Below are 27,515 nucleotides of genomic sequence, written 5' to 3' on the forward strand. Positions count from 1 at the left end.
GGACCAATTATTTAATTTGAATCTTTATAGAAGAAACATGCCCTCACTCTTATGACTTTCCAATTACATTCCTTATCCTATATACGCCTTACCCTACGAAGCTTCTGTTTATAGTTCAACTGTTCAATCATATTTAATTTTCCACAAAAGATAAGATAAAAGAAAAAAAGAAAAAAAAGAAGTAGGAGGTAAAGTTTAAGAGTAAATTAAATTCATATAGAGATGATTTTCTAGAAATGTATTGTTTTCTTTTCCTGTAAGCTATAACCAGATTTTATATATATATAAAAAAAATGTAAGTTTTAATAAAAGAGTATTGCTACATAGTAAAAAAATATTATCATTTTTTTTGTTGGTATTTAACTAATAATAACTTACACTTATATTTGCCAATAAATTATAACTCAAATAGCATATTTTTCCATACTCACTTAAAATGTCGCAAATTTGAATCTCCCCCTCTTTGTTTAAAAAAAAAACTTACATTTATATTTATAAAAATTTTGTACAAAAAAATATATAATTTATATTTATATTTTTAAAAATTTATATTTATAAATTAATAAAATTTATTTATTAATAATAATTTAATATTTATGCTGATGAAATGATAGTTAAAAATAATAAAAAATAATGATTCCAAGAGTTTTTATACATTCAGATTATACACATTTTTTAGAATAAATATTAAATATACATTCAAATAGCTAAAATATTAAATGATATTAACCAAATAATTTTTAGTTATCATTTACACAAAAATATTGTCATATAAATAGTAATTAATAATTTATTTACACAAGCGATATATTCTGTAATCTGGGTTTCTGTTTCGTCTCACGAGTCACGAGACGATAAAGACTGCAGCGGCGCGCGAACCCTCAACGGAAACCTGGTGTCACGACACAGCACAGAGTCGCAGACCCCTGCTTTATCGTTCTCTTGTCTTCAACGTTTTCACTCACTTCCTCATAAATATAAATATTCTTAATTAATAACAAGAAAAAATGAATTAAATGAAAAATAAAATATAAATTGGTGGTTTTTGTTTTTCAGTTATGGATGACTAGCTCAGTCGTCACACTCGTAACCCACCAAATTGAAGTGTACACAACGCAACAACCTCCACCGAGTCATAACTGAACAACCCTTTGTTTTTTTCTCTTCTTCTTCTTCTTCTTCTTCTTCTTTAGAAGCAGGGAACGACACCGTTTCGTCGCGTCTGGTTCTAGGGTTTCGCGCTCTTGCGTTGCAGCAGCCATGGGAACTGCCTCCAGGCAGTTGAAGGTTATGCTCCGCAAGAACTGGCTCCTCAAAATTCGTCACCCTTTCGTTACTGCAGCTGAGGTTCCTTCTTCTTCATTTTCATTTTTCGCTTCTGTCTCTTGTTTTGTTCCATTCACTCTGTTTCTCTTTATTTGCTTTTGATCCTTTTTGTAACGTCATCGATTCCGTGATCTTGTTTTTTTGTTCGGTGATCTTCACTTCACTTGGCTTATTTATTTATTTTCTGTCGTTTTTGTAACTATTCTGAGTTTCTGTTATAGCGGTTTTCTTTTTATGGCTCTGGTACAATTGTGTATCTATAATTCCTACGTTTTTGTAACGTTCATGTAATTATGTCATTTTTTTGGAAGAGATGTTTAGGGTTCTGTATGTCATTTGTTCCAATCGCATTTGAATTTGGTGAAGTATGAGTCAAGTTTAGTGGGAATTTTGATGTATGTGGCTCAATTCATGGCAGATATTGCTCCCTACGGTTGTGTTGTTGCTGTTAGTGGCTGTGAGGACTCAAGTTGACACACAAATTCATCCAGCTGAACCGTCAGTATTTCTATTCATCTCTTCATGTCTTCTTCTACGTCCTTTTTTTTCCTTTAATTTTTTTATTTTTTATTTTTTGTGTTTTTGCACTTTTCTCTTTGTCGTCTGTTTTAAGGAGGCACTAAACTAAACAAATTGAACAAAATGCAGGTTTTCAATACATTCCATTTTTGATATTCAAGTACTGTTTTATTTGATGAAGTAAAAGTAGATTGTATTCGTTTTCTGTAGTAAAAGTTTATGGAGGGAACCGAAAGCGATTGCTGTTTCATTTCCGGAATTATTTTTTTATTTTATCTTTGATTTTATATGAGGAGTAAACTTTTATGTGGAAATGGAGCAGGCACATTCAGAAAGAGATGTTTGTGGAGGTGGGTAAAGGTATATCCCCTAACTTCCAACAAGTTTTGGCATCCTTGTTGGAGGAAGGGGAGTATTTAGCTTTTGCACCAGATACCGATGAGACGAAGCTGATGATAGATGTAGTGTCCATAAAATTCCCACTCCTGAAGGTAAACTACTAATACTCTTTTTAACCATGGTCTTACCAGTGGAACAGTTTAATTTGCTTGCTCCAAAATCTATCCAGTATTTCTTTGGCTGCTTTATCAATTCTATCTGTGAGTCGTAACTTTGTTCCATTATTCTAATTTTCGACTTTTTGTCACCTGTAAGGGTTTAGGGTTTATGAAAGTCATTTCTGTCTTTTATCTGAAGTCATCTCTTCAATTGTTAAAGGGAGTGAATGGCAACTAGGCAGGTTCCCATTCCATGCACTATGTAGATGTTGTTTCCTTGCCGTCTCATCCCTTTTACGGAAAAATATGTCTCTGGTTTCCACGTCTTTCTGTCTTTGTACACAGCTAAAGCCTAAAGGCATCTTCAATCCAGTCTCCACTTGGAATTCATGTGTTTTCACGTGCATACACACAAAATTTGGCTTTTGAAGAGTAGTTATAACTCGACTTTTAATATGCAGCTTGTTAGTCGAGTGTACAAAGATGAGGTAGAGTTGGAAAGCTACATTCGCTCAGATGCTTATGGTACCTGCAGTCAAGCAAGGTAAATAATTTGTGTTTATTAAGGCTCTCTGCTGGATTTGAAGTTCCGCTATAGCTGCTATAATAGGTAGGCTCTGACACATGCAATGGTTTTTGAGTTACATGCTAGGTGATATAAGAGGTACTGAATGAAAAATGTAGAATATTTAAGATTTCTCCTGATTTTTCATATCATATTGAGGTTTTGGTTGCATTGGAGACTATTTATCATGTTTGTATCTTGGGTTTCCTTCATTACGGATTCTTATGTGCTTTATACCTGTAATACAATGTCTCTCCCGCTGTTAATGGATACTTATATACTTTTTTGGTTCTTGCAGTGTACTATTTGTCTATTCATTAATTCTACTATGATATATTGGCTCTTATGAAGCTGTCATGATGCTGGTCCATTTTCAATATCAATATATATTCTCATTATGCAGAAAATAATCATGTTCTTTCTCGTATCTGATATTGTATTTTCTTTATTCCTCTCCTCTTCAATGAGATTATATTTTTTTAATGAAAATGGAAATTATTCTTGTGACTAGGTGTCTTAGATTATTGCTTCTATAGTTTGTACAATTCTTTCCCCTATTTTTTATTAGACGCGACATAAAATATGAAAATGATGTCTGTTTTAAGTTGATTGAAATTCTTTGAGGAGCTGAACTTTTGACTGCTTTACTTATAAGTTCTATTTTTTTCTATTCTACCTGTTTAGGAATTGTTCAAATCCGAAAATTAAAGGAGCTGTTGTATTTTATGAACAAGGTCCTCAGTCGTTTGATTATAGCATACGCCTCAATCATACATGGGCATTCTCCGGTTTCCCAGATGTAAAAACAATAATGGACACAAATGGCCCATTTCTTAACGACTTGGAATTGGGTGTTAGTGCTGTACCAACAATGCAGTACAGCTTCAGTGGGTTTTTTACTGTATGATATTTTCTTATTCATTCTTGTTATTTCCCCCTGATTTTGTTTTCTCTTGCAAGTATATGTGCGCGAATTTTTTCCTTTTCTTTTTTTTTTGGTAAAAAATATTTTAGTATAGATCCATGAAACTTTATTTTATATTTTATTATTATTATTATTATTATTATTATTATTATTATTATTATTATCCATTGCAATTCTTTTTTTTTTATTTTTGTAACAACTTGAGAGTGTCTTTTTTAATTGCACATATTAACTTATACTCTCTATAATCTTCTTGCTTTCTGTCTTTCAATTTGATATCTGTACTGTTAAATAATACTCCATTAATCTAGCCTTTTGTGTTCTGCAGCTCCAGCAAATGGTCGATTCATTTATAATATTCATTGCTCAACAGTCTGGCATAAATTCCAGCACTGAACGCATAACCCTTCCTCTATCAGGCTTCTATTACACTGATTTCTCTCTGAATGCTACATGGAATCAGTTTAATCCCACTCATATACGAGTATCTCCATTTCCCACTCGAGAGTACACTGATGATCAGTTCCAGTCAATCATAAAGAAAGTCATGGGAATATTGTAAGTTTGTGTTAGTATTATGTTTATACATTATACATTTAAAAGTTTTTTTTTTTAATTTTTTTAAAATATTATTTTTATCAATGTTGTGTGTTACATTCATTTTGCCAAAATCAATGTTTAGATAAAATTTACCAACATAAATCACTTTTCTCTTTAATCACTTGTAATTAAACTCGATTTTGGTCAATATAAGGTCATCATGAATCAAACTGTAAACACAGAACTGTGCAGGCACTTGTATACTAATACTTATGGGACATGTGCAGATACCTATTGGGTTTTCTCTATCCAGTTTCGCGCCTCATCAGTTATTCTGTTTTTGAGAAGGTTTGGTAATTTGATAATTTTGAATTATGCTATTAGCAGCCCCCCCCCCCCAAAAAAAAAAATTTTTATATTTAACATACCTTTCTTTCCAAATATTTATGGGATAGAAAGCCACCCTCTTGTATTTAGTTCTTGCCTCCTGATTTTCTAATGTAATATTTCAGGAACAGAAGATTAAAGAAGGACTCTATATGATGGGCCTGAAAGATGGGATATTTCATCTCTCTTGGTTGATCACATATGCTTTGCAGGTATGCCTTTTTCCATTCGATATGCTATAGTTTTTCCCTTTGTTTGCATGTATGTTTTTCTTTTTATCCACAATATGTGGTGGGTTATTATTACTATTTTTATTTTGTCTTATACCCTCTCCCCCCCCCCCCCCAAAAAAAAAAAACATTCTTTTCCCTTTAGTTTACCCTTAGGCACTCCTGCTCTGTGTTAGGATGAATAACTTCAAAGGTCTGGTTGGATATCAATGGCTTTATGAGAATTCAATAGGTTAGTTAATATTAATCAATTATAGACCAATCACAGCTTTGTATAAATCATTAAATGGCAATATCTCTTTTGTTCAAATGACATTTTAGAAGATACTACTTTGGTGAAATAGTGTGCTCAGAAAATCTTAGATGTTGCTTTAGTAGCTACTGAAGTAGTTCATGACCCGAGGAAAAGGTCAAGTGGTGTTTGCTTTAAGTTGGACTTTGAGAAGTCTTATGTGACAGGAGTCAGCAAGCTTGAGTTGACAGGCTTTGGAAGAGGAACCCAATTGACACATGATTTGTTAGAGGTAGAGAGATGAAAGAGGTGTTGGATCGTTGAAGAGAGGGGAGAAGAATAAGCATATTGTTGGATGTTGGAGGAGCTCTTGGAGTTAGGTCACATTTGAGGGGGCTAGCTGATTATTTTCTTGTTAATCGAGTTAGGGTGGCTTATTTTATTGGGAAATTTGGATGCAGGTAAGCGTGGCCGCGTGGGATATTAATTCTTTTGGTCTGAAATTTTAGCATTGTAACAATACACTTTTTCTATCCGTGAAAAACTGTACAATGATATCTTATGATTTTGGGAGTCCATTCTCTTATTACTAATATTGATTATAGAAGAACATTAATAAGTAGAGAAGAATGAGGAAAAAAAAAAGATGGCGGCACATGGAATCCTTATTCCTTCCTACCAGAGCCAAGTGCCAAAAGAGGTGGAAAATAAAAATTACTGGAGCATAGCTTCCAATCTCTAGGCTTGTTTCAAAAGGAAATTCCACTAAAAAGTTCATGAGCTTTACACCAAATAGTCTCAAATCTCTTACTCTGTAACTATTCTAATACTAATACAAATAAGGTAGATATGTCTTGAGAAAATCTAGAACATGTAGATTGTTGCCGCCTTGCCATCATTGCTGGTGTGGTATAAAGTAAAAGAGACTGCTTGGATGATTCATTAATGGAATTTAGTTCCTTATTTTATCTGTGTTGAAAATTTATTACATAACTGAGAACCAATAATGTGACGATTTGATTCTTTCTTTGTCTAGATCAAGGCATTATCTTGGTTTTATCATCTCATCTTTGTGCAATTTGAACATTACAGTTTGCAGTGTCTTCCGGGATCATTACTGCTTGCACCATGGATAATTTATTCAAGTATAGTGATAAGACATTGGTGTTTGCCTACTTTTTCATTTTTGGGCTTAGTGCAATCATGCTGTCATTTTTTATATCAACATTTTTCAAACGGGCCAAAACAGCTGTTGCAGTTGGAACGCTGTCTTTTCTTGGTGCTTTTTTCCCTTATTACACTGTCAATGATGAGGGTGTTTCAATGTGAGTACCTTTTTTTATCAATATATAATATCTTTCTTGTCCAAGTTTTTTGTACTTGAGTGTAGAGTTAATTGATTTGAGATTGTCTGCTCAGGGTATTGAAGGTTCTTGCTTCTATACTTTCACCTACAGCCTTTGCTCTCGGGTCAGTTAACTTTGCTGATTATGAGCGTGCTCATGTGGGACTGCGTTGGACCAACATATGGCGGGTGAGTTCATGCAGTACCAACTTTGCAGCTACTATTGTTATTTTGACCGATATCTCTTTCCCAATTCTTTTAAGATTATTTATTGTGCAGGAATCATCTGGAGTGAATTTTTCCCTATGTCTTTTGATGATGATACTTGATACACTGCTATATTGTGCAATGGGTCTATATTTTGACAAGGTATGACCTCAATATTTTAATATATCTTTTTTATCTCGAGTAAGCTAACTAAAATGGTAACAAATGACTGTTTTGTGTCTGTCCTTTGTGTCCTAGCTAGATTGTCTAGCTGAAATCAACCATTTGTTGCTTAGTTGGGAGATAACAGATTTAGTTTGTGTTGATGTATATACATATAGATATGCATGAAAAGTTTCAAGAAAGGTGCTGTTTCATACTTGGCTGAACATTGTGATGCCTCTAAACAGTTTTCTTTCTGGGAAACATTTAAACTTAATTTTACTCACCTAATGATTTGGCTGTATTTTCATGCACTCTGAGTTAATTTCAACTTTCTCATTTTCTGTCATGTATAATTTTTAAATTGTGCTTATTTGTGTCTTTTATCTGTATACTGGGGTTTTAATTAATTGATTGCTTGAAAGTATTTCCTCTTCAAAACTGGTATTAAGCATGTTATAAAAAATATGATTTAAAAGTAGGTATTCAAATGAGAAATTTTAGGGATATTATTAGAGAAGTGCCAAATGGATGAACTAACAAAAAGTGGTTCTTTTTAAGTTATCTAGTGTTGCAAGGCTGCTGTTGTTTTTACATGTGAACAAACTTTTACTACTACCTCTTGCTTGTGTTTTTGTGTGTGTATTTGTCTACAATAATTTGTGTGTGCATAAATTTAGATATATTTTTCCCTTTGCAGGCCTTCAGATTTGGTCCCTTTTCTCCGGTCTTGCTTCCCGAATTTTATTTTTCTCAACTTTTTCTTTTTCCAACTATAATATCATAGAAGAATGCTCATTTAAGAAAGTACAATTTAGTTAGACTAACCTACATTTTGCAAAAGTGACGAATTTCAAAGCATACACAGCTACAAACAAGCAATTGCTGTTGTGTCCTAACTGTTAGCAAACAAATGTTCAACCAAGATGCTCAATTGTTTTTATAATGAATCTATGTGTGTCTTCCTCTAAAGCATTCTCATTCCACTTCCCCTTATAAATGATAAAACCATTCAAACTCTGCTTACGTTGAAGGTTCTTCCACGGGAGTATGGACGGCGATATCCGTGGTCTTTTGTTTTCCGAAGAGACTTCTGGAGAAAGAATAAAACTGGAAAACACTGCCCCTCCAATTTTGAAGTTAAAGTTGATGGTAGGAATTCCGAGTCAAGACCTTCTATAGAAGCAATAAGCCTAGATATGAAACAACAGGAGCTTGATGGCAGGTATATATGAAATACAATTCAAGTGAATCAACTTGGTACGTTGGAATCGTGTTCTATGTAGTCTCTTTCTGACTTCTTGTTTGGAAACTTTAGATGCATTCAGATAAGGAATTTGCATAAAGTGTATGCTACTAGAAAAGGAGATTGCTGTGCTGTTAACTCCTTACAACTTACATTGTATGAACATCAGATTCTTGCTCTTCTAGGTGAGTGCAATTATTCTTCTTTCTTAATTTCTGTTTCTTACATTACAGTCATACATATGTTTTATATACAAGCTATCTTTCTCTTAAAAGGCTTGATCTAAAAACTTCCTGTGTATTATTCTTGTGTGTAATGAGTATTTTGAGAGATTGTATTCCCGTTACAATAATTCTTTATTGTTTGATTTTCTTGTTTTAGGATGATTTCTTATCATCTACTCTCCCAATTTTTCTTTATATATATACCTATTCCGTAACAGTGGTCGCTCATTGATTATACTTTTTGAAGGACATAATGGAGCTGGTAAAAGTACAACAATCTCGATGCTTGTTGGTCTTCTTCCTCCTACATCAGGGGATGCTTTGGTGTTTGGAAAGAACATTGTATCAGATATTGTAAGTTGTTTGCTATAGAATCACAGATACTTCATAGTTCTAGCTTATTGTTCACAATCTATCTACTTATTATTCTTTGATAAAAGAAGAATAGAAGAATAATACAAGGAGAAGGAGGCTACGGGATCCTCTATACAATAGCGAAAAACAGCCAAAAGAAGAGTTATCTGTAAAGCATTGCTTTCCAAACTATCAACATGTCAGAGGGGAATTAAAAAATCACGAGCCTTAAACCAAATTGATGTCAAACCTCTAAATCATATACTTTCTTGTGATTTAAATATCTTGAAGCTTTAATCATAAGTGCATGCTAACTGCATATCTGGTTTCATTAATTTCCATAGAATCAGCTTTCTGCAGCACTTCATTCATTGTAAACTCTTCTAATCACAAAATTTGCTAATCTGGACATACGTAATACAAAGACTAATACCATCGCCCTTATGGCATTTTCTGCTACAGTTGACAATGCCATCTGCAAAAAAGAACGTGGAGCCATAGACTCGAGTAAATTGAACAAAACTTGTCAATCAATAATTTCAATTGCTCTTCACTATGTTCTTGTGCTGCTACAAACTAATCCAATTTATCGATCCATAGTATTTATTTCCCTTTGTGCTGGACAAAAGAAGCTAGAGGAAAAAAGAAAAAGAGGGGGGGGGGGGTCATGGCTGATAGCATGTGTTTCTTGGTAATCTGGGACATGTATATGCTCTCTTTGTTTTTGTTTCTTTGTGAATATTCTTGGTCATGTGTTCATTCGAATGTGATTATCTTGTTTTGTAGGATGAGATACGGAAGGTTTTGGGTGTGTGCCCACAACATGATATACTCTTTCCCGAATTGACCGTAAGGAGAAGCTTGCTTTTATATTCTGTTATCCATACCACGACTAAATGTTATTATCAATTTGTTGAATGCTTAGTTCAGGATATTAGTAACTGCTGTTTCTTTTATAGATAGATGTATGCTTCTATACTTCCCGTATAAGTTCACAACCTGAAACTCTGTAGACATTTCTTTTGTTTCATTCTGGTGGCCTCCCAACATATTCTAATGAGTTGCGACAGTGTTATCCATTTGCGTAAGAAATAATATTAATTCATTTTTGTCTAATTTTAAATTATTATAGTTTTATGTGTACAAGTGTATTAAAAGCCATGTTTACATTGTGGGTGTACATATTATCGTTAGTCTTGCCTGCCCTACTGAAAATTCAGCACTCCATCGCAGCTTTTAATAGCTTTTTTTCCCTATTTTGAACATACAGCCGCCACAATGCTATACATTTATGCAGTCAGAGAATTAAGGGCTCCCTTTGACATCCTCTCATCACTCCTCATAGCACCTTTTTATTTTTTTTTAAATTCTTTCTTGTACTTGTTCTCTTTTCTAATTTTTTTTCTTGTTAATCTGTATCATCATCTAAACATAGCTATATACCCAGAGTTGATTTTTTATTTTTGTTGCATTGCTTACTTTTTTTTAAAATTTATTTATATTTTTACTCTCATATTATACTGAATTCGTGGGCCATTGACGTTATGTAGGTAAGGGAGCATTTAGAAATATTCGCCATATTAAAGGGTGTTGATGAAGACTCACTGGAGGCTGCTGTTACCAATATGGCTGACGAGGTGAGTTTGGTGCTATTAATAATTCCTTTTTTTTTGTGGTCATAAAAAGTCCCCAACTATGATAAATATAGGGTCAAAGGGGGTGGTTAGGAGACAAAGGAATGTTTCTTCCCAATGTTTTACATTCTGCAATAACATTCTAGGAATTTGGCTGTTGTATGCCCAGTATTGAAAGTTATAGGGTTGCCGTGGGACTTGTTTGTAGCTGTATTTGAAATTGATACAATCTTAAATTGTTTAGGAGTTTGTGATCATGTTTTGATGAACCTTTTGCAATGTAGACATTGTCCTGCGTCTCCTGTCCCTAAATTTTTGTTTTTCAGCCCTTTACTCTGTTCAATTATGAATCAATATGGGATTCTAAATAACTGCTATTGCATGACCAGGTGGGCCTGGCTGATAAAATTAACAGTGTTGTGAGAGCTCTTTCTGGTGGCATGAAGAGAAAATTGTCTCTTGGAATTGCATTGATAGGGAACAGTAAGGTAGTATGCATATCAAAAACACTTGCTTTTTTTTTTTTGTATTCATATATTGAACAAAACTGGAACCCCTTGGTCTTACCTGGCAGGTTATAATTCTTGATGAACCTACCAGCGGAATGGATCCATACTCAATGCGTTTGACTTGGCAGTTAATAAAAAAATTTAAGAAGGGCAGGATAATCTTACTAACAACTCATTCAATGGATGAAGCAGATGAACTAGGTGATCGGATAGCTATCATGGCCAATGGTTCTCTGAAATGCTGTGGAAGGTTTAATTTCCTTCTCACTTTCTCCAATTAATACCGTTCATTTGAAAGCTAATGATTGAAATGAAATATGAGGATCAATGACGAAATTTATATATGAAGGTTAAGTTGTGTATATATGTATATATTTTGTTGTATGCCTTTATCCACTTTCTACTTTCCTTTCTCAACTAGTTTAGTTTCTTTTTCTACTATCCCTCATGGTGCACACACGCATGCATGTGCACCCACACATGTGTGTGCACTGTTTGCCTATTTCGTATTTCATATTAGGCAATTCATTAAATTTTATGTGCAGTTACTTTCTGAATTTCCAGTTTTACCTCTGTTGACTTGATTTCTAGTGGCAAAATTGGTGGGAATTTAGTTTAACTTTTAAATGCACATCTAGGTATCATGATTGTATTATGCATTTTTTTCCTCCTCTTATTTGTAGTATTTTTTGACAGCTCACTTTTCTTGAAGCATCATTATGGAGTTGGTTATACTCTAACTCTTGTAAAGGTTTGTTCTATCCTGATAACTTCCTCTTCAATTCATTCAGGTGCTGATGTTTCATGGCTGAAATGCTCTATTTATTTATGTATTTTAGTTTTTCATTTTTCTTTAACTCTTGTCCTTTCAGTCAGCTCCTACTGCTTCTATAGCTAGTGATATAGTATATCGTCATGTTCCCTCAGCAACCTGTGTAAGCGAGGTAATCTCTCACAGTATAGCTATTTGCAACTCACTTTAATATCAGTCTGATGAACTTAGTAATCATAAATGAACAGTAGGCAGTCAACAGTCTTCTTTATATCACTTTAAAGGGAGAAAAAGTAGCCTACTTTTATCATATATTAAACTTATTCAGATAATTCATTACTTTGGACATGAATAAACTAACTTTACCATGGTGATTATTAATTGTTACTCTAAGTTTGGTCACTTAATATTTAGCTTTACAGTAAAAAGGAAAGAAACCTGATGCAGTGAAAGAAGAGAGTATGAAAGGAAGAGGATAAGAAATCTCAGAAAGGAGAGAGCAAAATTTAAGACATAGGTCTAACCTTAGAGATTGAGCCGTGGTTCATGTTACAGGGAACCCGGATCTGTTTTAGGAAAAGAATAACACGTAGGTCCTAACCATAGAGATTAGCCATGTAACAGGATATCTCATATTTTTGCATATCTAGGCACGAAAATGCCCCAAAAGAATGCACTACTAGAATATCTAAGTACGGAAAAACCACTCAATATCATATGTTGTCCAAAGATGGAAAAGTTCGCTTGAAATATCTGTCATTCTTTTTCAGCCAAAGCCGCCGAAAGTGGAGAGGTGAGGTGTAAAAAAGGTAAACGTAAAAAACTTACATAGAATAGGTTGAATAGCTCTTTCCCAGCTCTGACAGCATTACGGATTTGGATGCAAACCTTACATGCTTTAAGATTAAAAACCTGGTTTCCTCTTTCTTTCATTGTTTTTAATAGTTAATTTTATTAAGGAGTTAATTGTCTATATCATTTGAAATGCAAAAAAAGAAAAAGGAAAAAAATGGTAAGGTAGTTGGTTTTATGTTCGATTTCATATAAACAGTGCTTCGGTTATGGATAATCAAGTTCAAACTCAATTAAAAAATACTTCCTCTTCATACATTGTTTTTAAATTTGTTTTGCATGACGTTATGATGATTGATTCCATTTATTTAATTCTGCCTCGCTGGATATGCATTTGCAGGTGGGAACTGAGATTTCCTTTAGGCTTCCGCTGGCATCTTCATCAGCTTTTGAGGGGATGTTTAGGGAAATTGAAGGTTGCATGAAAAAACCACTTTTGAACATGGAAATAAGTGGTAGTGGTAACGAAGACAGTCTTGGTATTGAAAGCTATGGTATATCAGTCACAACCCTAGAGGAGGTATTTTTGAGAGTTGCAGGATGTGACTATGATGGAGTCGAATGCTTCGAGGGAAATGATCATTCCCTTGTGTCTGACTCTGTGGCTTTGCTTGGATCTTATGACCATCCCTCCACCAAAAAATGTTTTTTAGGAAATTATAAGAAGTTCCTTGGTTTGATATCTAGCATAGTGGCAGGAGCTTGTGGTTTGATTTTTGCTATGGTTATAAGTTTCATAAACTTCGTGGGTATGCTGTGTTGTAGCTGTTGTCTCATTTCTAGGTCAACATTCTGGCAACACTCGAGAGCTTTATTCATTAAAAGGGCAATATCTGCTCGGAGAGATCACAAAACAATTATATTCCAGCTAATTATTCCTGCTGTTTTCTTGTTTATTGGCCTTCTTTTTCTCAAGCTCAAGCCACATCCTGATCAGCAGGGCCTGATCCTTTCAACTTCTTATTTTAATCCTCTGTTGACTGGTGGGGGTGGGGGAGGTCCAATTCCTTTTAATCTATCTTTGCCTATTGCTGAAAAGGTTAGTCACTCACTGTTGTTTCGATTTTTGCCTCATGAAATTATGTTGTATCATGTCTCTTTTTAGTCTTAGAGGCTGGTGGTCAAAAGTTGACACTAGTGCATTCTGACGGGGTTTCACTGGAATTTCTATGATGTTGAAGGTAGCACAAAATGTCAAAGGAGGGTGGATTCAAAGATACAAGCCAAGCTCATACAAGTTTCCTAATTCAGGGAAGGCATTAGCTGATGCAGTGGAAGCAGCAGGGCCAACTCTAGGACCTGCTCTACTTTCAATGAGTGAATATTTGATGTCTAGCTTCAATGAATCCTACCAATCTAGGTTCGTAAACTTCAACTTCCTGGTCCACTCTTGGTTTGTCATATTTCAGAACTGTAAGCATTTGTGATAAGAAATTATATCAGACTTGGAAAGAAATGTATCATTAATATGGGAGAGAATGGCACAAGATGGGAGGATAACAGGCCTGTCTTACAAAAGAAAAAAACAAAGAGAAAAGAAAAAGCAATCACTGAATCATAGCCTTTCAATCTCACAATATATCTAAGCTGGGAAGTCCTCTAAAAGGATGACAGTCTTTGCACCATATAGAGGCCAAATATCTAGTTCTGTCCCATAAAACTTGTTTAACCGAAAATCTACCATTGAAGGTGCATAAATTGCATTCCAACCAAATACATGTATAAATTTTCTAAAATAACTAAAATGAAAAAAATTCAGCATTTTCGGAAAAGCTAAAGAGAGTAGCATTTGATCGAATCAGTTTCAGCCTTTTTCAATTATATAAAGAAATCCAAGTTGTAAAATCACTCTTTTGGGAAGAAGAAATAAACACACCCTTACTAGGCAACTTAAGAAATACAACTAAATACCATTTATATGATGATGAATGCCTGATGTAGTATACAAATGATTGCAATGTAATTTCATATGAAGGTATGGGGCAATTGTGATGGATGAACAAAATAGTGATGGGAGCTTAGGCTACACTGTATTGCACAACTGTTCTTGCCAGCACGCTGCTCCCACCTTTATCAATGTTATGAACAGTGCCATTCTTAGACTTGCTACTGGTGACACAAATATGACAATTCAGACACGCAACCACCCACTACCAATGACACAAAGCCAGCTCGTACAACGTCATGTAAGCTACCATGTTCTTTTTATGTTATCAAACTGGGTATTTTTCAAGAATTATGATGCATGTTCCAATTAGAACTGTAAGCTACCATGTTCTTTTTGTTTTATCTTTTCATTTTTTATATTTTATTTTTTACGTTTTCACATCCAAAGTACATAATGGTTGGTGATGCTAAAGATGTCCAACTTGTATACTCAATGCTCATCTATAATTTCCTTCCCTCCATACTCTTTGATTAAAATCAAAGATTTGATGAGCTGCTGATGAAATTCTGTAGGACCTGGATGCCTTCTCTGCTGCAATTATTGTCAATATTGCGTTCTCTTTCATACCTGCCTCATTTGCTGTTCCCATTGTTAAGGTAAGTTGTGTTACACTAGTTTCATCAGTATATCATTTTTTAATCATTTTCTTTTCCTTCTGAAAGAAATGTAAAGAAGAACTGTCATGGATCATACATCTCAAAAGCTCAAAGTTATTGGGTAAAGGCACATGCACATGCACAGTTTTTATACATTAATACCCTGCCTAATGAAAGAGCTCCTTTTGTTTGAAGCATTAACTATGAACAACACACTCACCTTACCTTGTGCTGAAAATTTTATGCCATTTAGAAGAATGTGAGCAAATAAAAGGATCAAGACCACTTTAGTTATAAAGTTTTGATATCACGTTATAAACATTTCTTCCAAATGTACGAGCTATTGGATAATAGAGGCACATAGAAGTGTGGATGCTTAAGTAGCATTTTACTCTCTATATTTACTATTTAGAGTGTGAATGCATTTTACTTTCTTTTATGTTCAAGGGCTAAAAGTTTCCAAACTTGGTTGGTGCAGGAACGTGAAGTGAAAGCTAAGCACCAGCAGCTAATTAGTGGGGTATCTTAGTTTTCTTGAAAGAACACTGTTTAACATATTATTGAGTTATCCTTGTCTTCACTCTGATACTGATCTTGCTGATCAGGTTTCTGTCCTTTCATATTGGGCTTCTACATATATTTGGGACTTCGTGAGCTTCTTGTTTCCGGCCTCATTTGCCATAATTCTCTTTTACATTTTTGGTATGTTTTCTGTTAAAAATATTAGTTTTTTAATTATTAATGATAAATTAATTATTTTTATGTACTTCCATATTTAATGTAATAGCAGCTGCTCAGATAATTTTTTTCGGTATTCTAAACCATTTTCTATACACATCTTTGGTTAATATTTTGATGGTTTGCTTGTGCTATGGAAGGCTTGTAATAGAGTTATTTAAAACGGTATCTATTTTCCCTCGTTTCAGTGTATACTCTCAGATCAACTACTTCCATAAATATGGTTCCTATGACATCTCAATTGAACCAATCCTTGAGGTTTTGCTTACAGAATCATAGTGTTAGATGCTAATTCTTGCCTATTAATTAATATTGTAGGTTTGGATCAATTTGTTGGAGGGGTATCTTTGTTACCGACTACACTGATGCTTTTGGAATATGGACTTGCAGTTGCATCATCAACTTACTGCCTTACATTTTTCTTTTTTGACCATACCATGGCTCAGGTAGGGGGACACAATTATTTTTATTTCGTTCCTTGCCGCGCATATTAATGCTAAGACATTCATTCTTCTTTTCAGAATGTGGTTCTTTTAATTCACTTTTTCACTGGATTGATTCTAATGGTTATCTCATTCATTATGGGACTTATACCAAACACAACAACTGCCAATACTTTTCTTAAGGTAACCGCTTACTGCTCTTAAGCTTTTAGCGGCATGAATCCCATGCGCTTGCTTTGACTGATTCACCTTCCTGAAGGTAATAGCCAAATATGCAGGACTTTTCCCATTTGAGGCTCCTTTTTTTTTGGGAAGAGAAAAAAAAAAAGAAAGAGAAAGAAGAGGGGGGAGGAGGGGATGAAACTATCAGATTATTATACTTCTAAGCTCCCACCCCAAATTTGTCTCTTTACTTTGTGCTTGCAATTTGTTAATCAAGAGTAGACACATTAGTTTCAATCACAAATGTAAAAAATCTGCTTGGTCGTAAAGAAGTTTCATAAAGTTTCCAAATATTTCATATATTTAAAGTAAAGGACTGAATTTTACTTTCTGTTTCTCTCTGTCTGTCTGTGCCCAAGCTTGTTGCTTGAGATTGTCGGTTTTAGATAGCTAAGGAAGAGAGAAGAAATATTCTGAATAATATGAAAATATGTTGCTGGCTGTGCTCATGAATCATCTAGGGACTTCATTATATAGCGATACTGGTTACAACTTACAAAACTAAATTGGATAGCAAAAACATGTAGATGTAACTTACAGAATAAATAATAAGATAAAACAAAGCAATTCTAAATCCTAACAGGAACATTGAGATACTTTTTAATATTTTAAGATATCATGCTATTCATTCTGTAATATTATATGATTTAATGTAAATACCACTACATACTCTCTAGATAAATATTTGTTCTGTTTCAGAATTTTTTCAGAATTTCTCCTGGATTTTGTTTTGCTGATGGTCTTGCTTCATTGGCACTTCTACGGCAAGGAATGAAAGATAAAACAAGTGATGGGATATTTGACTGGAATGTTTCAGGTGCCTCTATTTGTTATCTTGCTATTGAGGTATAACTCTATTATATCAAAATTTTCTGCTGTTTTGTTCCTTATGAAATATGAATTATGATTCAAAGTACAAGTTCTAGGTGGGAATATAGTAGTAATATAAAAGTGAACAAGTGATAGTCGTTAGGAGGTTTTCATGTATTAATTTTCATGTGCTCTTTATTATAATATTCTTTTTATCAACATACACCAATGATGATATATATTATCTATACTTCTTTAATACTACTAAAGTGACTAAGGCAGAAAAAAAATACTACTTGGTCACAGTTTATATATTCCCAAAAATGCCCTTATTTACAGTTCTTACGTTTCAAATCTTTAACAAAAAAACACACCAATTTTACTAATAATGCAGACAAACAGCATTACTATTTTATTTTTTGCTATAAATATGTTACTTGTATTAAATAATTCTAAATAAAAATACATTCATATTTGTGTTCTCATTTATATTAATTCTTCAATAAATTTATACATTAAAAAAGTTATAAAAAAAGTACATATATTACAGAAAAAAAAAATTGCTGCATATGCATGCGAGTGCCTATTAAGTTGCTAGTTTATATGATAACAAAGAACAAGAGAACATAGGTTGTGTCAAAAACAGAATGCTTTCTCATTCTAATCTATTTTCCTGTATGACAGAGCATTGGTTACTTTTGTTTGACACTTGCACTTGAAGTTTGTCCCTCCCTCAAATTAACTCCGTTTATGATCAAGAAGTGGTGGCAGAGTTTAAACATCTTCCAGCGTAATACCACTTATCTGGAACCTCTCTTAGAACCTCCTTTGGAAACTGTTTCAATGGACTTTGATGAAGATGTGGATGTGAAAACCGAAAGAAATAGAGTACTTTCTGGTTCCCTCGATAATTCTATTATCTACCTGCGTAATCTTCGAAAGGTATTTTCTTTGATTATTCACTTGCTTTTTAACATGGCAAAAAATGCTTTTTATTTAATTATAGTTTTTTTCCCTTTGAAATTTAAGGTGTATTCTGAAGGGAAGTATCTAGGGGAAAAGGTTGCAGTAGATTCGTTAACCTTTTCGGTTCAGGAAGGAGAATGTTTCGGCTTTTTAGGAACAAATGGAGCTGGAAAGACCACAACTCTTTCTATGTTATGCGGTATATCATATGTCTACACATCTAATACTGCATATTTTACTCCTGTTATAATAGGAACTTCTTTAGCTAGCAAACTTAAATGTGCATTGATAACATTGTTTTGATTTTCCATTCATTTTCTCTTGTGAGTATAGTTGTTATTATCTGTTCCATAGGTACAATCTTCTAATCTAAACAAACTTGAGATGATGATTTGTGATGTTCTGGAAAAATTTTGATAGATCTCATTCAATTGCACCAATAGAGGTTTTGTAATATGGATTGTTGTGAACTAGGCATTTCTCTGTGATTCTTATGGGCTTATTGCTTAATGTTGTGTCTTTTATGTATAGGGGAAGAATCTCCTTCTGATGGGACTGCTTTTATTTTTGGCAAAGATATATGCTCCCATCCCAAGGCTGCTCGCCAATATGTATGCATATTCTCTCTTATGTGTACACAATGACTTACAGTAGAGAATGAAGATTTATGTAAATCCATTTGACTATTTATTGTTTATCTCAATATTTCACTTCCAGATTGGATATTGTCCGCAATTTGATGCTTTATTGGAGTTTTTGACCGTTCAAGAGCATCTTGAGCTTTATGCTAGAATAAAAGGTGTTCCAGAATACACTATAGATAATGTACGTGTAACTCTTATCCCTTTCATACTTGATGTGTCTGGACAATTCGTGCATGTTTCTATCCCTTTCATACTTGATGTGTCTGGACAATTCATGGCAATAACATGCACGTAGGTAGCTAATCGATTTGTAATTCGACAAGTTTGAAATAAGAACACCTGTACTTTTCCTTTTTTATGGAGAAACCAAGCAAATACAACACTTACAGACAATATAAACAAAATAAGTTGAATCTCAGTGCCAGGTAGGTTGGCTTGTGCACTGTTCATGCCTCAAACTGTTAGGAACCAATGTATTAGAGTGCAACATAAAAAGGGTAATTGGGGAAATAGACTTAGTGGAGGGAATGCATATTTGCAACCAACTCTCTGTTGGGGTGGTATTGGGGGTGAGGTGGTTATCACTATATAGGGCCATGGGAAACACCAAGGGAGTGCATTCAGAATTGTTGGGTAATAGACTCAGGATTGGAAAAGTGCAGGCCTCTTGAAAGCTTGAAATATCACTATGAATTTTTATATTAATTAGCATTCATCAATAAAATATGATCATAATAGATACAGCATAATTGTCGCTTCTTGTCTATGATCACTTCAACAGGTTGTTAAGGAAAAGATGGTGGAATTTGGCTTATTGAAGCATGCTAATAAACCGTCATTTACTCTTAGTGGGGGGAATAAAAGGAAACTATCTGTTGCAATCGCAATGATTGGAGATCCTCCTATTGTCATTCTTGATGAACCATCTACAGGTACGATAACGGAGTTACTTGCATTGAGATTTTCATTTAGCTTTTTTAATTGTCTAAACTTTTAGTTCAATAGATGCTTGACATGTTAAGAAACCCACTTCATTTTTTTCCTGAAAAAGGAACCCACACTTGTTAAGAAACCCACTTCATTTTTATCCTGAAAAAGGAACCCACTTCATCAATTGACCTTGAATTCTTGTTGCATTCAATTCTATGATCAAAACCATGGTTCAGAATATTTTTTTAGCATCTGCATAATCTCGTTTGTTATGTATCATTCATGCCCAGCAAGCTGAGGTAAAGGGGAATGTTAGCTATTTGTAGGTTCTTACTGAATGGATTAAGCTTAGTGATTCCCGACAAAGCATCTAGGCCTCTCATATTGGTATTTTCAGGTATGGATCCCATCGCCAAAAGATTTATGTGGGATGTAATATCTAGGATCTCAACAAGAAGGGGGAAAACTGCAGTAATTCTAACTACCCACAGCATGAATGAAGCTCAAGCCTTATGTACCAGGATGGGAATAATGGTACAACCTTATTTTCTCTTTTCATTCTTGGAACCCTGGCAGGCAGCTACTGACATGCTTATTGCCTGATATTAATTATATTTGTTTGCAAGGTTGGTGGACGATTAAGATGCATCGGAAGTCCTCAGCATTTAAAAACAAGATTTGGGAATCATCTGGAACTAGAGGTAGGAATGGTTAAAATATCAAGAAGCACATCCTCTTTGTACTTATTCTTTTACCGCTGATGAAAAAGTACCTTCATATATTAATTCACCTGTTTCCAGGTAAAACCTACTGAAGTGAGTTCTGCAGACTTGCAAACGCTATGCCAAGCTATTCAGGAAAGAGTTCTCGATGTCCCTTCTCATCCTAGAAGCTTGCTTGGCGACCTTGAAGTTTGCATTGGTGCCACTGACTCCATTACTGCAGAAAATAGTTCCATTGCAGAGATTAGCTTGACACGAGAAATGATAAGCTTAATTGGGCGCTGGCTTGGCAATGAAGAAAGAGTCAAGACACTAATCTCCTGTACACCTGTCTCTGATGGAGCTTCTAGGGAACAATTATCTGAACAATTGTTTCGAGATGGTATGTTGAACTTCCATTGAAGGCTTTGATTCTTTGTCTCATTTTGATTTCTTCTATGACTCAATGACGCTTTTCTTGTTGGAAAATGCGTGTAACTGAAGTGGACATCAATCGTGAATTATACAGTATTTGAATGGATTTTCATTTGGTATAGTGTATTTGTTTTTTCTTTACCTGTTTCCTCTTTTCTACATTAAATGTTGATACAGTATTCCTTTATAATATTCTGGCAAATAATTTGAGGGTAAACCATAATGTCTTCCCTCAGGTTTAACAAAGTACAAAATCCTTTCTTGGAATGGGAAAAAATATGGCCCTTATCTTAAAATTTCACATAATACTTGGGCTTCGTGATTTTAAATTTTTACCTTCAAATTTATTCTGCAATTTAAGCTAGGTCACTGTAATAACTTAGACAAGGAAGGTCTTGAAATTTTGTGAAGCTGAGGAGATTGGATCAGATGGAGAATAGTTCTATAGCTAGATTTGTGAAGCATGTGATCTATGATAGGGCACAATGTTATCATTTGATCCATGTAGCCAATCTCATCCAGTGGAACAAGACTTGTTATTATATAAAATAAAAAAAATGCAGAAAGATGAAGTAGAACACATTTCATGTATGTTAGATATATGTATTAGAAATAAATCATCCATGACCTTTTGCCTAATAACTTAGCCTTTTAGAAGAAATGGCTCTTGATATGGTAAGGTAGTAGAGCCTTTTAAGATAATGTCATCAAGTGTTTCCAGCACATGGTAAAGTGGCTAGAGAATCCTCATTAGAGGAGATGCATTATATATATAAACTTTTTCCCAATAAAAATTGCATAAATTCTCTTCCGGTACTGATATTTCTTTTCTATTTTGTAATGTAGGTGGTATTCCATTACCCGTATTTTCCGAGTGGTGGTTGTCGAAACAAAAATTCTCAGAAATTGATTCATTTATACTTTCATCATTTCGGGGAGCAAGATGGCAAGGGTGCAATGGTTTGAACATCAGATACCAGGTACTTTCACTTTTTGCCACGATCATCGGAACATCTGCATATGCATACACATTTTGCAGGACATATACTAATTCACAACCTTTTTTCTTTAAATTATTATCGCAGATACCCTATGAAGAAGGTTTGTCTCTGGCTGATGTCTTTGGTCACCTTGAAGGAAACAGGTAAAGTACAAGTATCACGTGATATAATTAGTAGGATATCTTACTTGTCAAACGAACTGACAAAATGCCACCTAACTTTTTGCAGAGATAGATTAGGGATTGCTGAGTACAGCATCAGCCAGTCAACTCTGGAGACAATATTTAATCATTTTGCAGCTACTTCATGAGATGTCAACATTTTTGTCATTTTCTTTCATAAACTACGGCATAGTATTGCAAATTTGCAATGTCTTATGAGCTATCAAAATGGTGCATTCTTTCTAAACGGAAGACCATGTATAGTGTGGATCAGTGATTTAGTGGCATGGAATTGTATATAGATTCCGTAGGGCAATGGTTTTGGCCGTTGAGAATTGTAACATTAGTGTTACTCATTGAGGAAGGACTTTGGCTTAACTGCCAGTTTTTCCCTTTGGTTTGTCATGTAAAATTAGTGTGATGTAAATAGTAGCATTTAACTTGGGTTGATAAAATGAACTTTTGCTCGGGATTCTCTTTCTTGAATTGAAATTAGTCTCACAATTTGAAGGAAAAATTTATGACATATAAGACCATAGATGATGTATATAAGACTGATGTTTCGGCCGTGAAAAATTTGTAGAAGAGAACAGGGCTAATGTTGGCATCTATGACTGTTAGAACTGTTAGAATGTTAGTTGGAAATGAAGATATTGGAGAGAGGGATCAGGATGATCAAGGGCATTTGACGTTGGAGAATAGGATGAGGATGATTAGTCTTGCAAGTTGCAATGATAAATGATCATTAGTTAATGTATCAGGATTTAGGAACAGTAAATATTGATATTTTGAGGCATTGGATTTTGGAAATATAGTGTGTTTATTATCCTCAATTCCTCATCATTATGATTTGTGATTACTAATATGGAAATGGCGGCTTATTTTGAAGCGAAATTAATTATTGGGTGCAATGAATTATTTCACTATAAAATGCCAATAATGTAGCCCGTTTCGTTCTATTATATATGAAACTCTGAAAATAAATAAATATCTTATTTGGGGATGTTGTTTACCCTTGGATATATGTGTTTTGTGAGCGATTGAGCGCGCCTTTCGCTGTAGAACACTATTTTTTTTTTTTTTTACTAAAGATAGGAGACTCGAATTCGCAACCTCTTAATTGAGTATGGAGACTATGCCATTTGAGCTATTACTCATTGGCCTGTGGAACACATTATTACTACTTATTAATGAGTGATATTACACCTTTGAATATTAAAATTATAAGTACGTTATAAACTCTCATTTTCCATATATAATATATAATTGCAAATGAATTTTACATAGACATATCGATCATGTTCTTATATTACGGTTGTTGCAATATTATGATGATTTAGCAGTCTCCAAAGTTCTTGATATATACCAATTACCAAATATGTGATCATCACATTAATAGCACAAGAGGGAGGAAAAAACATTGGGAAAAAAAAATTCTGCAAACCTAGCTAACATTTGATTATTACACTTTTTGAGTAACTATATTTATGTTTTGAAGCTACTATAGGTGTATATATATATATGTATCTATTTGCATGATTGAGAGAGCAAAATGCTTGCGCTTTCACGTATCTCGTCTCTCTTCCTCTTCACCTGCCTCTGCCCTTGAACATCCAATCTTACTCCAAACAGCATTGGCCTTCCGGCCTCGGCCTCGTTCTCGTCCTCGTCCTCTTCCTCCTCCTGAGCATGCGAGTATTTCGCCACCAAATCAAGCAGTTCCCTACACTTCCTCTTCATGGTTGTGAGCTCTAAACTCAACACCCCATTCTCCTTCTTGAGGCGCTTGTTCTCATCAACTAGAGTGGTGTAACCCGAAGACGAAGAAGTCGATGAAGACCTTTGATCTTCATCGGAGTCTTGGGGTGCACCTTGATTTTGTGCTGCATTCCGTTGCTTGCTTGTCCATGCTCTTCTTCTTCGAATTTCACATAGCATTTCTCTTTCACCTTTCTTGAACTTCTCATTGGAGAATTCCCATCTGCTTGTTGCAACTTTACGAAAACCCTGTTTGTACATCCAATCCAACATTCGGATAATATTAGGTCAAGAAACATTTTACCATATTCCATGGAACATAATTTTCTTACTCCATAGCAAATGCTTTCTCAATGTCCATGTCAATAATAATAATAATAATAAAAGGAGATGGTATGGAACAAAGTTAATGGGATATAACTTAATGTAACTTCTAAGGAAATTCCTTTTCAGGCATTTATTTTTAATTAATGGGAGATTATATTATTTTTAAAACTAAAATTTTAAAAATGGTGAAAACGCAGGTGCAGTTATCTCCATGTGAAGTTGATAGCTAAAAATCGTTAGATGATAATTTAGTCAAATCTATCAAATCATTTAATGATTCTCAGCTATCAACTTCATATGACATTAACTGCACCTGAGTTTTCATCTTAAAAAACATGCATATATTCTTATAGAAAATATCTATCATGGCTAGCTTAGATATTAACACACAGCTTTAAACTCACCCACTAAATATTCAGTATTAAACATGTTATTATTAGAGGCTAGATAGATCATGCGTTAATTGCGGCAAGGCAATAAGCTAGAAGTTCTCTTCTTTCTTGTGTGGACCGATCAAAAAGAAAAAGAGGGTTAAATAATCAACGCCCACAAAGAATTAGAGAAATAGAAGTTCATAAAGGAAATATGAATTGAAATAGTCAAAACCCGAAAACTTCTATATACAATCTAAGACTTTAAAATTAGAAGTCACCTACCATGGTTCACGTAGTCAAAAGGAATAGATATTTTATTTTAAAATAAATAAATCTGAATTGTAGTTGTAGCCATGTGATTAAAAAATATTTGCCTTGTATTTGAGTTAAAATTTGTTAATTGGTTGCTTTTTTTTTTTACTAAAAATATTTGTTAATTTGGTTTATTAATCATAAACCTGAATTGAATAGTATTAATCAAATGGGATCATTCTCTTATAATTCTACTAACACAACCAACAAATTCCGTATACATATTACTTTCTTTGATGATGAACCAAAATAAATAAATAAATAAAATTTTATTAACTTTCACCTTCTCAATAATAATAATAATAATAATAATAATAATAATAATAATAATAATAATAATAATAATAATAATAATAATAATTATTATTATTATTATTATTATTATTATTATTATTATTTAATATCTTCCACCTATATATATCATGAAAGCTCAGCATTAAATAAATGGCTGCCTTAGATACTTTACAATTTGCATTAAAATAAATAAGTCTGTGAGTATTCCGTTTTATTATTAAACCATATAGCGCCCACAAAAATTGATTTTTGTCCGTTTTATTTATTATGGCGGTTCCCACCTGAACCGTCACAAGCACATGTACGTGCATAGCATAACATGAACTGAAAACAATACAAGAAAAAAAAAATATTTTTGACCAGTAATAATTTATTCTAATCTACTATATACTATAGTTTCTAACTTTGATTGAGTCTTCCCTAGAACATTTTCACACCGAAGCAACAACACTTCATTAATAAGATACACGGTTATATATTCTATTCTAGTTTTGAGTGATAACAAATACTCAAATAGAACTTTAATATATGTATCATACATTCCTCAATTAATGAAAAAGCTTCATTGAATATTAAACATATATATGACAAAGCCTAATAGTTCCTAGAAATATTGGTAAAAATGTTCCATCATGGTGAACTAAAGAGAATGAAAGTTTTTTGTTTTCTTTTACTTTTTATGACAATAACTTTCTAGTAGTCAACTTATTGACCAAAGAGGGATATTCATCAGCCGTTTAGGTTTTCCAATTTATAGAAATGTTAATTGGGATAGATATTATGAAATAATAAAATATTAAAGAGAGTCACAAATTAATGTCCATCTATCCAAATTTCTCGCTTTCAAAACCTACCACCTTCACTTATAATTTTGTATCACTTTCCATGATGGTCATCATGAGATGGGCACTCTTTAATTTGATATTCAAATAAAATTTTTCTTGATCAATTTAAGATAAAGTTTAGAAATAACAAAATTAGGATCCTTAATTTTATGTTCCTTACTAACAAAAAAAAAATAAAAAAAATCATAATATATCATATTATAGGAACTTATATAATTATAGTAGTCCATAAATTTAAGTATTAAATCATCAAAGTACTAGTTATATATTGTGATGCACTAATAATATAAAGCGTTTTATACAATCGTATAATCACATTTGTTTTTTTATGACCATTCATGCAATTAATATGAAAAATAATTATTTTTATCAGCGTGATATTACATAATTATTCTATTTTTAAATATACGTACATAGGTATTGAGCTGGCGAACGAAGCTAGAGAAGTTGCTATGCTTGAAGAGTGTAGGGAGGAGATCACGGGCAAACTCCGCCGGCTGCCACACCACGAACGCCGTGCCGTCGGCATTCCACGATACGACTTCGTCGGTGGCCGGATCCTCCACAAGCATGTATGTCTTCAACAAGAACGGTGGTGGATTATTGCACTTCCTTCCACCACCACCACCACATTCCAATAATAACCCTTTATTATTATTATTATTGTCACATAATATTGTTGCCTCCATTTCTTTTTCTAATTAAAAGGAAAGTTGATTTGTGAAGAAGTAGACGAATATATATAATATGATGAAATTAAGTATCTAATAAGATTGATTGATGAAAGAAGAGGAGAAGAGAAGAAGGGCAGTTAAGAACTCCCAATCCCAACAATAGAACCCCAACACGACACCACAGTTCATGAGATTTGCAAGTGCTTCGGTTTTTCCTTCTCTCTCTCTCTTCTCTCTCTCTCTCTCTCTCTCTCTTTTAGTTTCTTTGAGAGAATAAATGCTTGAAACGTATTCACTATGCCTACCCTCTTTTTTATATATAGTGTGTCAAGGTTGGTTTTTTCTTGTGCCATGCACATAGTCATGCACTTTGAAGTTTGATCTCATCATCATATCTCTTCTTTTTTAATTATTTATTTAAGTATTACTATATCAATTTAAGAGTTTAATTTTAATGTACTAATAGTATAAAATATTTTACGCAACAATTTCGCTACGTTACTAACATTATTTCTGCCAACTTCTGCCAACTCTTATTTATAATTGTATTTAATGGAAGTGTCTTTGTGGATGTGTCTAATAAAAATGTTTTTTTTATAGCTGTGTCTAATAGAAATATCTTTATAGATATATTTTTTAGATTTGTCTAATAAAAATATCTTTAAAATATAATAATTAATTATTGTTAGCAATAAGTTGGCAGATAATATATTGGTACCCTATATTTTTTATTTACGCAATCATATCTATTTTTTTAGATGATCATTCACGCGATTAATGTAAAAAATAATTATTTATCCTAATATAACA

The 27,515-nt window shown here is 33.6% G+C and overlaps 2 protein-coding genes across 8 annotated transcripts; one reads left to right on the plus strand and one right to left on the minus strand.

The window, feature by feature from the left end:
• Nucleotides 1-798: 798 nt before the first annotated feature.
• LOC112755462 (ABC transporter A family member 1) lies at nt 799-22,607 on the plus strand. Of its 7 annotated transcripts, XM_072219751.1 has the most exons (42): nt 799-953; nt 1,057-1,347; nt 1,745-1,824; nt 2,168-2,336; nt 2,804-2,886; nt 3,592-3,808; nt 4,161-4,390; nt 4,660-4,720; nt 4,885-4,971; nt 6,314-6,366; nt 6,471-6,546; nt 6,641-6,755; nt 6,846-6,935; nt 7,970-8,160; nt 8,254-8,366; nt 8,653-8,759; nt 9,546-9,608; nt 10,310-10,396; nt 10,783-10,881; nt 10,968-11,152; nt 11,599-11,653; nt 11,775-11,846; nt 12,867-13,565; nt 13,708-13,886; nt 14,502-14,712; nt 14,987-15,070; nt 15,549-15,590; nt 15,676-15,772; nt 16,127-16,254; nt 16,330-16,434; nt 17,173-17,319; nt 17,968-18,225; nt 18,313-18,448; nt 18,781-18,860; nt 18,967-19,074; nt 19,675-19,825; nt 20,221-20,357; nt 20,450-20,524; nt 20,624-20,927; nt 21,806-21,939; nt 22,045-22,103; nt 22,189-22,607. In XM_072219751.1, the coding sequence occupies exons 9-42, from the start codon at nt 4,961-4,963 to the stop codon at nt 22,268-22,270; spliced, it is 4,533 nt and encodes a 1,510-aa protein (XP_072075852.1). In that variant the 5' UTR covers nt 799-953; nt 1,057-1,347; nt 1,745-1,824; nt 2,168-2,336; nt 2,804-2,886; nt 3,592-3,808; nt 4,161-4,390; nt 4,660-4,720; nt 4,885-4,960; the 3' UTR covers nt 22,271-22,607. The 7 variants fall into 7 exon arrangements, with proteins under 7 accessions (XP_072075852.1, XP_072075848.1, XP_072075851.1 ...); XM_072219747.1 differs by having other exon boundaries at nt 6,314-6,546; XM_072219750.1 differs by having other exon boundaries at nt 801-1,347.
• Nucleotides 22,608-23,456: 849 nt separating this feature from the next.
• Nucleotides 23,457-27,048, minus strand: LOC112758177 (heat stress transcription factor B-3). Its single transcript, XM_025806777.2, has 2 exons — nt 26,445-27,048; nt 23,457-24,128 (listed from the first exon to the last, which is right to left on the minus strand). Exons 1-2 carry the CDS (start codon nt 26,718-26,720, stop codon nt 23,649-23,651), a joined length of 756 nt encoding a protein of 251 aa, XP_025662562.1. The 5' UTR covers nt 26,721-27,048; the 3' UTR covers nt 23,457-23,648.
• Between the last annotated feature and the right edge of the window lie 467 nt (nt 27,049-27,515).

This window comes from Arachis hypogaea, chromosome 16, assembly GCF_003086295.3.
Source record: "Arachis hypogaea cultivar Tifrunner chromosome 16, arahy.Tifrunner.gnm2.J5K5, whole genome shotgun sequence".
NCBI lineage: Eukaryota > Viridiplantae > Streptophyta > Magnoliopsida > Fabales > Fabaceae > Arachis > Arachis hypogaea.